Source organism: Cavia porcellus, unplaced genomic scaffold, assembly GCF_034190915.1.
Source record: "Cavia porcellus strain 051 isolate PalLab524CR breed Dunkin Hartley unplaced genomic scaffold, mCavPor4.1 scaffold_4, whole genome shotgun sequence".
NCBI lineage: Eukaryota > Metazoa > Chordata > Mammalia > Rodentia > Caviidae > Cavia > Cavia porcellus.
In genome coordinates, this window is record NW_026947487.1 from 105,677,633 (window position 1) to 105,691,909 (window position 14,277).

The window sequence follows — 14,277 nt, forward strand, 5'->3', positions numbered from 1 at the left end:
TGCAAAGCAAGCCAAACCAAACCAAAACAAGCAGGTGTTTAATAGAAAAAGATACTAGAATAGCATCCACTGTGGCAAGATGTGGCATTTGACTCCACCCTCTGTGCGACCTGGCTGAAAAGCCACCGTGAGTCCCGGAGTCCTACGTGGTCCCTGCATCTCTGCCTGCTGCCTGGAGGAACAGCTCTGGCTACAGTGACCAGGAGACTGGCACTACCTACAGCCGGGGAACCTGCAGCCCCCAACACTCCATGGTGACAGAGTCAGGTCAGAAAGCAGGAGCAGAGCCACCTCCAGCTCAGGGCTTCTCCGAAGGGTGCCAAGTCTGAGGCCTGGCCCAGCTCCAAGGACTCATGAGGTCCCCACACAGGATCAACATACGTACAGCTCAGTCCAAAGAGACCTCAGCCCTGGGCCCTGACCTGGGGTCCAGCACATAAGCCAGGGAGCCGGGCAGGCAGCTGCAGAGCTACTAGGGTGGAGGCTATAACCCAGCGGCTGCACACTGCAACGAGCGCTCTAGACTTCGAGGCTGAGGACCTGGCACCTCACAGTCCTGCCAGTTTAGGATGGGGCTTTGTTTACCTGTAAAGGATAAAGAGGAAAAAAGAGACTGCAGGAGACGTGAAGGGCCACCCTTAGCCAAGCCACTTTTTTTTTTTTTTTTTTTCATTACTGGGGATTGAACCCAGGAAGTGTTGAGTTACTACCTCCCCGGGCCTTTTTTAATTTTTATTTTGAGATAGGGGCTTGCTAAATTGCCTGGGTTGACTTTGAATTTGTGACCCTCCTGCTTCAGCCTCCCAAATAGCGGGAATTACAGGCATGTATCATGCATGGTACTCAAAAGCCATACATTCTTTCTATGCTGTATTCAGAGTCTTGGCTTCCAGAAGTGGCCTGCCACTCTGGAGAACAGAGTGTATCCCCCAAGGGTGCCGATGTGGGCCCAGACACTCCTCCCCACTCCCCCGGCCCCACTCACTGGGGGCTCCTTACAGCAAGAGCAATACAGCAGTTCCATGACCCGGAAGCAGTTGTCCAGCAGGGCTTTGGGCTTTACCAGCTTCAGGCTCAGGCCTGGGGCATTGAGGACAGACAACACGGCTTCCACCTTGGGGCTGATCTCCACACCCTGGAAAGAAGGGAACCATCAGGACCAGGGACAAATGGCCACAACACACAGAACAGTAGGGTCATTTGGCCTGGTGCAGCCTCAGACTTCCTGTGACAAGGGGCTGGTAAGTTATGTCTCACCTCTCTAGCGGGCAAGGGAAGTTTAGTTAAGTTTGTTGTTTGTTTGTTTTAGAAATAGGGTCTGAAAAATCACACTGATCCGCCTGCCTCAGCCTCTTGAGTGTTAGGATTACAGGTGTGCACCACCACACCTAGCTCTCTTTTATTTTATGTTACTGTTTTGTGACGGGGTCTCACTACATTGTCCATGCCACAGTGATATACCCAAGGAACTAAAAACAGGGACTTGAAAACCCCTGCTTGTAAGCTCATGTTCACAGCCCCAATGAAAAACTGGATGCAACCCAAGGCAAACAGATAAATCAGAGGTAGCAGCTACACTGATAAAATATTACCTGGTCGTGAAAAGGAAAGAGTTTCTGAGACATGCTATGCCATGGATGAACTATGTTTTTAGAGCTAGGATCAAATTCAGGGCCTCACAAAAGTGGGACAAATGCTCTACTGCTGACCAGAAGCCCAGCCTGATGGATTAAAAAGGGTTTTTTTCCCTCACTAGGGATTTAATCCAGGGCCTTTGTCCTCAGCTCTTTTAGTTTTTGTTTGTTTCTCTCCTGAGACAGGCTCTCACGACGTCACTAAATATCCCACGCTGGACTCTTCCCGCTATCTTCCTACCTCAGTCTCCCAGAGATCCGGGACCGATGAGTAAATTTTGAAAACATGCAACTTATAAGTTACCAGATGCAAAAGGACAAATTTTGCATGATTCCACTTCTGTGCGGGACTGGGAAGAGGCAGCTGTATAGTGACCAAAAGCAGATCACAGGCTGCCAGGGGTGCAGAGAGGCAGAAAATGGGGAGTGAATGCTTCTTGGGTAGCTTCCATTTGGGGTAACAGAAGATTCTAGAAATGGGCAGACGTGATGGGTGCCTAACACTGTGACATAATTAGCAACACTTAAATTTTGCAATTTAAAAGTGGTCAAATGGCAGATTTTATATTATAAAGCATGTTCTGTCACAGCACACCCTCCTGTCCCCACAGCCTCTATCTAGAATCTTCTTTGTGTCTCTTTTCTGAAGGAAACTGAACAAAAGAAGGGAGGAAAATGTAGGATTAGAACAATGTGAGCCCGGAGTCCGGGCACCTCTGAGTAGATGGGGACATAAAGTTAAGTCATGGAACCAGTCTACAGCTACCATTTCAGAGTTAATTCTGAGTTCTTCTTACAACTGATGGAACTTCCAGGGCGTAGAGGCCCAGCCTGCGATCCCAGCACTCCTGGAGGCTGAGGCAGGAGGATTGCAAGTTCAAACCCAGACTGAGAAACTTAAGGATTTAGTGCGACCCTGTCTTGAAATTTAAAAAGGATGAGGATGCAGCTCAATGTGACGGGCCTGGGCTCAAACCCCAGTAATGGAAAATATGTGTGATTTTTTTGTTTGTTTGGTTTTGCTTTTTGAGATGGGGTCTTGCTATACAGTTCAGGCTGGCCTTGAACTCACGGCAATCTTCCTTCCGCAGCCTCCCAAGTGCTGGGGTTACAGGTGTGTGCCACCACAGCTGGCTCTATATGTAAGGTTTTAAATTTTTACTTTTTTTTTTTTTTTGGTATCAGGAATTGAATTCAGGACCTTGTGCTTGCCAGGCAGGTGCTGTACTACTGAGCTATATCCCCAGCTTTATTTTATGTTAAAGAGAAAAAAATAACAAAATTTCAAAACTTGATAATTAGAGGATAACAATGGTTCATACATTGCAATATTTAAGTCAGTTACTCAGTGTGCAAGAAATCTGCATTTAATTGTCTAAACAATACTTACACACGAACCTTTCTTTTCTATGTGGAAAACATATTTTAAAAAAACAAGTGATGAATCTGAAGCCCATGGATGAAACAACAGCTGGAAATAACCGTTACCCGTTTCCCCGGTCAGGCCTACTACATTATCCGACCACAAGGAGACTTACAAGCAAAGAAAATCTGGAGGTGGTTTTTCTCTAAGTGAGATCCAGCTTAACAACCAGGTCACAGAATGCTAACAATGTCAGAGCGAGACATAAGCCAAGCATGACGGCACACACTTGTAATTCCAGCACTCCGGAGGCCGAGCCAAGAGGGTCTCTGTGAGTTTGAGGCCAGCCTGGGCTAGTGAGTTCAAGACCAGCCTGGACAAACAGCAAGACTCTATCTCATAAGATGAGAGAGAGAGAAAAGAAGGAGAAGAAAGAAAGAAAAGAAGGAGGAAGAAATAGATGTAAAAGATGGCTACAGGGCTGGGATGCAGATCAGGAATTCAGTGTCCAGCACCAAAAATTTTAAAAGCTAGCTATGTCTGAATAATAAAAGAAGTCTTATGTGCGCTGCTTTAATCACAAGAGGCCATCCTTGGCAAGCAGAGTGGAGGGCCGGTATCCCTGTTTTCTGCTCCCGCATCTGTTTTCAGATCTGTTTTGAGAAAAAAACTAGCGTGGAAATGTCTCCTCCATGCCCAACAACCCCCTCCCTGTGCCCCTCTTGCCCATGGGCATCAGTCACCCAGGAGCCGGCTGGGCCTCTCGGCCTCCATAGGAACGGAGGCCTTGCTGGCCTGGCCAAAGGCAGCTGCCAAACAGCTGCTGCTCCCTGAGCACTGTCATCCTCGGGCCTCACACTTGGTGCCGGATGCTCTGGGCCTGGTGGGCAGAGGCTGGTGGAGCCTGGTGGCAGGTGGGCCCCAGGCAGGTGTGTACCAGGGGTCTCAGGAAGGCTGGTAGGGACAGGTGCCCTTCCTGGGGACACGATGATTTCACTGACTTTCTTTTTAGTGTGACTTGGGCGCTTATAGACCACATCTCCTCAGGGTGGTAGATCAACCCCACTGTGTGGGAAGGAACCTCTATTTTTTTTTTTTAATTAACTCAAGTCATAGTCATTACAGCTCACACCCTGTGTTGGGGCTCTCTGGATTTTGGCAAATTTATACTGTCATGTGCCCCATTAACACATTACACAGGATAGTGTCACTGTCCTAGAGACCCTATGCTCCACCTGGCCTTCCTCCCCACAAAGGAGCCTCATTTCTTTTTTTCTTTTTTTCCTTTTTATCGGTACCAGGGATCAAACTCACGACCGCCTGCTTGCAAGGCAGGCGCTTATGCCGCTGAGCTAAATCCCCAGCCCCTAAGGAGCCTCATTTCTTAAACATAGAAAAATTCCTCCAGGCACAGTGGCAAACTCTAGGAGGCTGAGGCAGGAAGACTGCAAGTCCTAGCCCAGACTGGGCAACTTAGTTTCTAATTAAGAAATTAAGAAACCCTGTTTCTAATTAAGAAAATAAAAATTTAAAAAGGTCTGGGGATATAGTTCAATGCAAAGGCCCTGGGTTCAATCCATAAGAAAGAAAGAGAAAAGAAAATCCAGAGACTCCCCACCCTTGGGACACCCCACGACCCTGCCGGACCCTCCCTCCCCCCCGCTGCCCCACCCGCAGCCAAGACTCCCGGCTCACCACAAAGCCCTGCTGCACCTTCAGCAGCAGCGTCTGAACCTCCTCCAGGTACCTCCAGGACGGGTGGCCCTCCAGCAGCACGCCCTGCACCGACTCCGTGGCACTGACACTCACCAAGACCCACAGATAGCGCAGCTCCTGCTCACTCACCCGGGCCCTCTGCTGCGGGGACAGAAGAGTCCCTGGAACCTGCAAAACCCTCCCGTTCCCAGCAACCCACTGTGGCAACCCCAGGCTGGGTCAAGGGCAGGGAAGGGGCCCACGGGGGATTGCGGGGCAGGGGTCTCACCAGCCTGGTGATGTTGGCGACTCTGAGCACCCCCTCGTAAGGCACGCTGACCCGGTAGTTGATGGGAAAGTAGTGTTTCTAGGAGGACAGCAACACACCACGAGGTCAGAGACAGACATGGCTTAGATGGGTGGCCCAGCCTGGGGGGTGCTGAGGTCAGAAAGGGGCCCGCCCAGGCCCAGCCCTGGGAGGGCAGCGGGGTCCTCTAAGGAGAAGACACGCCTGGCTCCCAGTTGGACAGAAGACAGACACAGGCAAAGTGAGACCAAAGACCGCAACCTCCCTGGCAAGGCTGAAGTTTCAGGCCCACGATGAGGCCCCACTACGGTCAAGGACGCATATCTTGGGCAAGGGGGTGCGGCCAGGCCTACTGTGCCAATGGCCTCACGGCTGGACACCAGAAACCAACCCGCTGTGCAGTGCGAGTGGACAGATGGATTCTGCGAGATGTGAGTTAGCGCCAGAGAAAACCATTTTTAGAAGCATATAGATCAACTCTTGAAGGAAAACCAAACATTTCATTTGTTGGTCTTTGTCTCTGCCAGGAATACGCGCCTGGGGTTCACAAGGAGTCACCACGGTCCAGCAACTAAAGGTCAGGTCTGGGAGGGGAGCGGGGATCTGGGAGACGACAGGAGTGGACGGAGTGCAGACCGGACGTGCGTTGGGGCTTTGCGACAGTGGACAGGGAGCGGTCGTGACTTGGGTCACGACTTGGGCCCTGCCCCGGGCGAGCTGTTGGGCCGGAGTGCGTGCAGTTACCATGTACTGGAGCCGGTTCCTGTACTGCAGCTTGTCCCGCAGGAAGCCCGTGACAGCGCACTCCTGATGCTGGGTCAGAGGCCACACCTCCAAACCCTCGTTTCCCAAGGCCACACCGAGGAGGATCCCAAGATCTGTGGACCACACCCAGCAGGAGCACATGAGCACCAGGCACTGTGTCCCCACGTCCCAGGGCGCCAAGCTGCACCCACCGTCAACCGTTTTCTTGGGTTGCAAGTGCTGGTGGGAAGGTGTGACAAGAGCAGAGCCCCAGGGAGCCTTCCCACCCAACGAGTTTGCACCCAATGCTTTCCCAGGCCTGGGCAGAGACCAGCAGGGACAGGCATCAGTGAGCAGTCCGCGTGGTGTCCAGTGTCTACCCCACAGGAGCACTGGGAAGCGCCCAAGGCCACTCTCCAGCCTTTCTCAGGGCTCAACCTCCCTTTCAGGACAACCTCAGCCCCTCCCCTAGGGCCACAGGTTTTCAAAGCCTGTTGTTGGATTTTCCATCCAGAGACCCATGGATTCCAGTTCCAACTCTAAAAGTGACTCTAGTGACCTAAACTACTCTCTGTCCTGCTCTGCCTGACACCCTCGGTTGAATGCACCCATGGTCTGCAGCACTTTGGAGGCTGTGGGATGCTAAGCAGACCTCCCACTGGCTGTACCTGCAACCAATAAGCTGCCTTGACCACTAGGGGTCACTGTGACCCCAAAAACAGCCTGGGTGATCTCTGCAGCTCTGGACAGAAAAAATACCTGAATCGGCAATCAGTGTGAGTAGGGGTTAAGTGAATCAGAGCAGAAAGAACAGAATATAAAAGGAAAAGATGTACAAAATGGTCAAACGCATAAAAGAAAGACATTCACATTAAAACAGCCCAGTAAATCTATTTTATGTCAAGGAGAAAAAGAAAGAAGAGGAAAAAGAGCTGTTCACAGTAGTACATGCTTGCAGTCCCAGCTTTTCAAGAGATGAAGGAGGATCACAAGTTTGAGACCAACCTGGGCAACTTAGTGAGCGCACATTTCAAAACAAAAAATACAAAGGGCTGGGAGTGTAGCTCAGTGACAGAGAACTTGTTAGCTACTCAAGGTCCTGGGTTCAAGACCCAATATCACTTCAAAGAAAATTTAGATGCCATCTTTTATCTATCAAAATGCGTGCTTGTGTGTTTGTTTTGTTTTATTAATATCTGATGGGGGGCTGGGGATTTAGCTCAGTGGTATAAGCACCTGCCTTGCAAGTAGGCGGTTGTGAGTTCAATCCCCGGTACTGACTTAAAAAAAAAAAAATCTGATGGATGGGCTCAGCGGCACAGCGCCTGCCTGGAATCTGATGCTGGCCAAGTAGTGAAATAGGAATTCTCACCCTAGAAAGCAGCAAATTTTGTTATTAACAGATTGACTCAAGGCCACACCCTTTAGCCCACTAAACTCATAAACTGTAAGAAAAACAAGAGAGTAGTAACCACAGTATTTATAGATAAAGATTTACTGCTGCAACATTATTTTATAATAGGGAAAACTCTGTAAGCAGCCAAAACATTACGTATGAATGAATGTAGCCAATAAAAACCACATTCTCAAGGAATGATACATTTACATGATGAGAAAAATACTTAAGATATGCTATGACATTTTTAAAAATCATGACCCAGCGGTGCAGAGTGGCACACTCTTGTGGTCCAGCACTCTAGGAAGCTGAGGAAGAGCACTAAAAGTTCAAGCTCACTCTAAGACCCTGTCTCAAAAAAAAAATTACAAAAGGGGTGTGGGCATGCCAAGGCCCCAGGTTCAATATCCAGTACTGGGGAAAAAGTAAAAAATAAATGCATGACCTGGTACTATCTACATACATAGCAGGACTTAAATTTTGTTCCTTGTTCCATGACTTTGTGTGAAAAGTGTAGAAAGAAATGTACCAAATCCTTATGGGGGTTTATTTCTTTATATTTTTCTAGACATTTTTTATTACCTATAATCAACACATATTCTTATTGTCAGAAATAGTAAATATCCTCGTTTTTTTTTTTGTTTGGTTGGGTTTGGTTTTTGCAAAAGTAGCCAGGCAGGCTGAAGCACCTCCCTGACCTGCTATGAGTAGAAATTACTGATTGGACTTTCCTCACTCACTTCCTGGCACCTTGGAAACTTGTCCCTCACCCTGCTGGCCTGGCCACTTTACCTGGTAGGTCACCTGCATTCCTCCCCCAGTCTCACCTTCCTTAGATCCTGCCACCCCCGGGCCTTTGCACTTGCTGGGACCCCTTCACAGAGCACCTTCCTCAACCCTGAGCCTGTGCAAGCTGCAGCCATCTGCCCCTCCCTTCCTCAGAACCTTAACAACCACAGTTTGGCAAGATTTCAAGTTGGCAATAATCTGTCTCGCACTTCCCCTGTCCCCATGCACCTGACACAGTAGTGAGCCCGAGGAACAGACAAGCACAAACCCAACCAGAGTGTCGCTCTTTGCCATCAGCTTGCTTTCCGTGTTGAAATCACAGAGCTTCTCTGCCCCTGTCTGTGGTCAAGATTGTTCCTGCATCCGGGGCTTTTGCTCCTGTCCTGCCTGGCCTTGGCCATCCCCTCACACTGAAGACCTCTTCCAAAGTTCCACTGAGGCTCTGTCCCCCAAGCTTGGGGTCTCCCCTGCTTGTACGGGCACCCCCAACTCCTGTCTCAGCACCACATGTCCGTGTCATTCATTATCTGGCCGGGGCACCTAACCCTTGCATGAATCCCTAATGACGGTGCCCATAGCGTGGGCTCCCTGCCTGAGCACCACAAGCCTAAATTTCTGGGTTTGCCTCTAGCTGTGGAAATGGGAATCAGCCTCTGACACCCCTAGGGAGCTGGCTGAGGCCTGATAGCCCAGTCCTGCCCAAAGCCTTGGATCCAGCAGGTCTGGGCTTGGACCAGAGAAAGTGTCTTTGGGAGAAGCTTCCAGAAGAAGTTGTGGTCCCTGGTCATGGGATACACTTCAGAGACCACAGATCAGGGCTGGGGTGTAGCTCGGAGACACGGTGCTTGCCCAGGCCCTGGGTTCAGTTCTGTGTTGCAAACAAAACAAAAACACAGACCTAGAGTAACTACTATCCCCTAGTCCATACCTGACCCACAGGAATTCTATGAAGAAATCCAAATTTCCATCGGATTAGAATCTTTCTAAATCAGGTGTGGTAATGCATGGCTATAATCCTAGCCAGGAGGATTTCAAGTCTGAGGTCAGCCTAGGCTGCACTGAGACGGTCTTAACTTCCCACCACCACCCACATACAAATAAAATAAATAAAATTAAAGGAGTGTTCCTGGGTGCAGCCATCACTGAGGCTGCCCACTCTATCCCCAAATCCTCCACTGGAAACTGTCTCTCTGGAGCCTTTAGGACCTGCCAACTGTGTGACTTCAAGACAGGAGCTGTGTCTTCCAGTGCTTGCAGCCTGGCCCAGCCTGGGCCAGGCGGTACATTGTCCCAGGAGAACCTGGGCCAGCACCCTTGAAGTCTGCAGCTGGGCCACTGTTTCTCATTTTCAGCTTATTTTCTGCAGCCTCCACTAGGATGAGGCAGGAACAGGACAGCCAAAATCTCTGAGGGTGACCACTTGTCACCCCAGGGCCCGTACAGTCAAGCGCACTCCTGACCCTGGCGGGGAGGCCTCCACGATGAGAACCAGCGAGGCCAAAGCGGAGGCTGAAGGAGACCTATGTAAGGTTTCCCATTATTTGGGACCCGAGTGAAGGGTCTCTGGATGAAAACATCCACAGCTAACCCCAGTGACTGGTGTCCTGGTAAGAAGAAGAAACACAGAGACACAGAGGGAAAAGCTGGCCAAAGACAGAGACAGAAGTGGCAGAGTAACCCCACGAGCCACAGAAGCTGGGGGGGCGACAGAAGGAGCCTCCCCAGAGCCTCGGGAGGGTGCAAGCCTGGCCTGCAGCCTAATTTCACATCGCCGGTCCCCATGTCGTGAGAGTACATTCTGTTGTCCTGAGCCACCCAGTCGGCCCTGCACTCCCTCTCGGGTCCTGGTCCAGCCCTGAGAGCTGCCTCCTCCTTTCCTCCCTCTCTTCCCCTTCACGATGGGAACTGACCCTCAGTCGGTGCCCCCCACCCCAGCCCCAGGCTCCCTGGTATCTCCCACACACTCTGCTCAGCCTTCGAGGCCTCAGCCCCCCGGGTCTCCTCAGGCTCTGCAGCCCGGCCCCTCCCAGCCCCTCCGCTGAGCCTCTGCCCATGCTGTGCCCTCTGCCTAGACCACCATCCCCTCGACAGTGGTAGGCCTCGATGGACACTGCCCGGCCTGGGGCATCTCCCTCACCCTGCTTCCCCTGCTCCGCCACACCTGAAAACCCATTGCGCTGGGTCACTCCTGGGCACCCAGCTCGGAGCCAGCTGCACTCCTAATGGGTCCTGGGTGACCCAGAGAAATGTGTTTGAGCAGAGTCAGTGACACTGGGCCTTAGGGATCTACGGGGTGTGTGGTCTGGCCTCCCACACCTAGCAGATAAGACAGCTCTCCACTTCCTTCCTTTTTTATTCCTGTACTTGTCTTAACTTATTTTTCTTTTTATATACAGCCCTGTTATCTTCCTGCTTTTTCATTCTGTTCTGTCACGACGGGAGGGTTTGAGGGGTGCTGACTGTTTCTCCTGGTTCCTGGACATATGTGTCCCACCTGTCTTGAGTCCCTGGTCCCTCCCCCACTGACCACACCCAGGGAGGACAGAAATCCCCTCTCTGCCACCTCCATCCCACCGTGCTCTCCAGTGCCAATGTGTCTGCAGGGAAACGCTGCCACCTGCTACAGTGGATCGCCATTCTGTAGCCAGTGACCGCACCCTCCCAGCCGGGGCTTGGGGCCAGCTTGCCCTTCTGAGCTTGGGGTCAGTGGCAGGTAGGGCAAAGGGCAACTACAGAGTCCCTGTCCCCAAGATGCCTGCAGCAAGGCTGGAAGCATCTCAACTTCTCCCCTTCAAGAACACCCTCGTTGCCGTGGCTACAGCAGAGCCCACTCTGGTCCAAGGCTTCGCAGGGAGGGTCTCCAGGGACCCCGGTACTCACAGTGCAGCCAGGCGAGTCCCCGGGGCATGGTGGTGCACTGGGTCCCCCAAGAGCAGAGGCACTGTCACCGGCTGTGTGTGCAAAGGCGTGAGCAGTGTCTACATGGCCTCAGGTCAGCAAAGGCGGCCACCAAGTCCAGGCAGGCTGGCCAGGAGGAGGTGCTGGACAGCAGGCAGAGGGCAGATGCTCCTAGGCACAGTGACCCTATCTCCCTGGCAGGGCAGTGGACAGCCTGGGGGTGGCGGTTCCCTGTCCCATTGCAGCCTAGGAGCTGGCGGTGGCCGGTGGCCTCAGGGTCTTCCTTCTTGAGGAAGGGCAGGATCCCAGCAGGTCCCTCAGAGTCTCAGGCTGGGTGGTGCTTTCTCCGATTTCCCGACTGCAGCTGCTCAGTGTGAAGTCTGGCTCTGGAAAAAGAAGGAGGAGGGAAACTGATTATGTAAGAGCCGTGCTGCCACTCAGCCATCAGCCAGGCAGAGGACCCGCCACGCTGCTCCCTGCACTGGGATGCCCTGCCCTGGCTGTCAGCCACCCACCTGGGGACGCAGGCTTACTCAAGACATGACTGCAGGACACCGGAAGGGCTGCCCCTGGCCGGAATGAGTTACGATAACCCTGGCTGGCTGGAAGCCTCGGGCAGGAGCAAAAGCAAATCAAGAATGCACGGGCAGTAGGCGCACAGCCCAGAGGCTGCCTGGATGAGGTGACACCAGAGACAGGCAGGAGGGACTCCGGCTGCAGGTGACATGGAGAAGCAATAGAATGCCAGCTCTCCACCCGTCTCCAGACAAGGTGCCTCCCTGCTGGGTGAAGTTCTGATTGTCTAGTTACCTTTGAATTCCAGAAAACAAACACTTCTTCTAGTATCATTGTGTCATGAATCATTTCTAGCGTAAGTATGTTCCAAATATAAATTATATAGGCTATGCTTATGCTAAAAAATTATTCATTGATGCTAGGCATGGTGGTGTAAAGGAGAGTTCGGGGCCAGCCTGGGCTACAAAGTCAGTTCGAGGCCAGCCTAAATGATCTAGAGAGACCCTGTCTCACAAGCAAACAAAATAAAACACATTATTCATTGTTTTCCTGCTATTCCACATCAATCAGATACAACTTATGTCATATATTATATCTAATATATGTAACACTTATTTCATATATATTTTTTTAAACATTTGGCAACTCTGTGATAATATGGGAGCCCTTGGGGCGCTCTCTCTTTCTGAGCTTTCTATGTTCTAGACCCAGGGTCAAGGCCTTTATATTCGTTAAATCCTCAAAACTATTTAATGAGACCATAAAAAGCTTTTTATCAGTGAGGAAGCTGAGATCCAGAAAGGTTAAGATCACCCAGCTTGTAAGGAGCACACGGCAGGATTTCAGGCTGGTTGTCATTCTGGACAGTGGCCCCTCCTGGGAGCCCAGTGTTCTTTCGGTCATCCCACCCGGTGCTCGGTGCTCGCCGGGCTCTCTGAGGTACAGAATACTGCCTCCATTTTGTAGATGAGGCCGGGCTGGCCAGTAGGGGAGCCTGATTTAGGCCTCAGTTTCTCAGCGGGTTCTCGTCTGCCCCCTTGAGCCCCTTCCTCCCCTGTGGTCTGGGGAATGGCCACTGGTGGAGGATGTGAAGGGAACTGGGTAGGATTTGGGGGCCATTCCCACAGAATAAACGGCAAGTGCTTCCCCTTGGGCCAGGATGTGGTTCGCTACATGCCCCAGGCCCAGGGTTCCATCCCCGGCCCCTGGCAGCTGCCCTGCCTACAGTGTCCACTGCAAACACTACCCTTTTGGCTGTTGAGTTCTTTTTTGTTTCTTCAGGTTTATAAAGGTATAATTTACAAAACAGGAAATTCAATTTTTCCCCATGTGCAATTCTAAGAATGTTGACAAACACATACAGTCATGGAACCATGATAGTAATCAAGGCAAAAACCATCTGCACACACCCGGAGAAGCCCCTCAATGCCACTCAGGCACTATCACCTCCACCGGGCCAGCACTAAGCACAGCCTGTCTGGTTCCCAGCCAGCACTTTTCCCACGCGGTCCCCTCTGTCCCACACAGAGTGGCAGGGCCGCCTCTCCCCCGCAGGCTGTGCACTGGGGCTCCATCATGGCGCTGTGTCAGTGGCCCCCTCCTGCCCCTTGCTGAGCAGCAGTCCATTGTGTAGAAGGACCATTGTTTGTCCGCCCACCTGGGCGGCATCTGGGCTGTGCCCAGCTCTTGATGGTAAACAAAGCCACTAGGTGTGCCCAGGTTTTGGTGCGGCTGGAAGTTTCCATCTCCCTCAGGTCGTGCCCCACAGCTGGGACCTGGGCCGCCACCACTGAGTCCCTTGCTCAGAGCTCCCCACAGGGGCTCAGCACTCGGGCCACCCAGCCCCGTGGCCTCTCTGATCCTTACCCCTTCTGCCTCTGCACCAGCGAGGCCTGAAGCTGAACCCCAGCACGGTCCTGACTGCGCTCATCTGACTGCTGGTGAAACCACATGTGTGAGAGCAGGGGTCACCTTCACATTGACTGTATCAAGTCCCGAGCCTGGGCACCATCCGGGGCTCACTCTGAACCCTACAGCAATGGGGGCAGTGGGAGAAAGTCAAGGAGGCCACCGAGGTTGCCTGGTGACAGAAGCCAAAACTCGGGAAGAGGTACAAGCAAGCAGGCCTGTGATGGATAAGGACCAAAAGACTCAGGGCCCCTCCCAGGCCAATGAGACCAGACTGGGAGTCTGCGAGCCTTTTTTTTTGTTAAATGAAAAGATAAAACAAAATTTCATAACAAAACAATTGCAGAATATCATAATCCTAAAAGAATGGCCAAAGTATTACTCAGAGCAGAAGTCGTAGACTAAAAACAACTTTTGGGTTTTTTCTTTTTTCTTATTTTTTTGTTTTGGTTTTTTGAGACAAAATCTTGTTGTGTAGTCCAAGCTGGTCTCAAACTCACAACTACCCTACTCCCTCAGCCTCCCCAGTGCTGGGATTAAAGGTGTGTGGCATCACACCCAGCAAAAAAGATTTACAAAGAAACAAACAGGATTGGGCGGGCATGGTGGTACAGGCCTGTAATCCCAACACTCACTCGGGCTGAGGCAAGAGGATCACCACGAGGGTGAGACCAGCCTGGGCTACACAGTGAGCTCAAAGCCAGTCTGAACTACAACCTGAAGTATTACATACATCAGAAAATCTGTGAGCCTTCTGTCCCCAAGAGCAGGCCTTTCCTAATCCTCAGAGGGCTTGGGGCTGCCTCTGTCTCCCTCTCTTTGTCTCATTCTCTTTTTCTGTCTCTCTCTGCCTCTGTCTGTAGCCCCTCTCTCCATCTGTCCCTCCCTCCTCCTCTCTTCCCTCCCCTTCCCCTCCCTTTCCTCTCCTCCTTCCCCTCTTTCTCCTCCTCCTTCTCCCCCCTCCTTCTCCCCCTCAGAGGAGGTGAGTGAGGGCTGGAAACCCTAACCCTCTCCAGCCCCACCCCTG

General features: G+C 51.6%; 1 protein-coding gene across 5 annotated transcripts in view; it reads right to left on the reverse strand.

Annotated features, from left to right (window-relative positions):
- Positions 1-21: 21 nt before the first annotated feature.
- Il34 (interleukin 34) overlaps positions 22-14,277 on the reverse strand; it is a 65,048-nt gene continuing 50,792 nt past the window's right edge. The window contains exons 1-7 of one of the 5 annotated variants that reach the window (XM_063247643.1): positions 11,360-11,376; positions 10,809-11,212; positions 5,744-5,877; positions 4,982-5,059; positions 4,693-4,854; positions 1,000-1,135; positions 22-585 (exon numbers count right to left, since the gene is read on the reverse strand). In XM_063247643.1, coding sequence (XP_063103713.1) covers positions 485-585; positions 1,000-1,135; positions 4,693-4,854; positions 4,982-5,059; positions 5,744-5,877; positions 10,809-10,836 — 639 coding nt within the window. In that variant the 5' untranslated portion in view covers positions 10,837-11,212; positions 11,360-11,376 and the 3' untranslated portion in view covers positions 22-484. The other 4 variants (XM_005004614.4, XM_013154798.3, XM_013154797.3 and 1 more) reach the window with 4 other exon arrangements.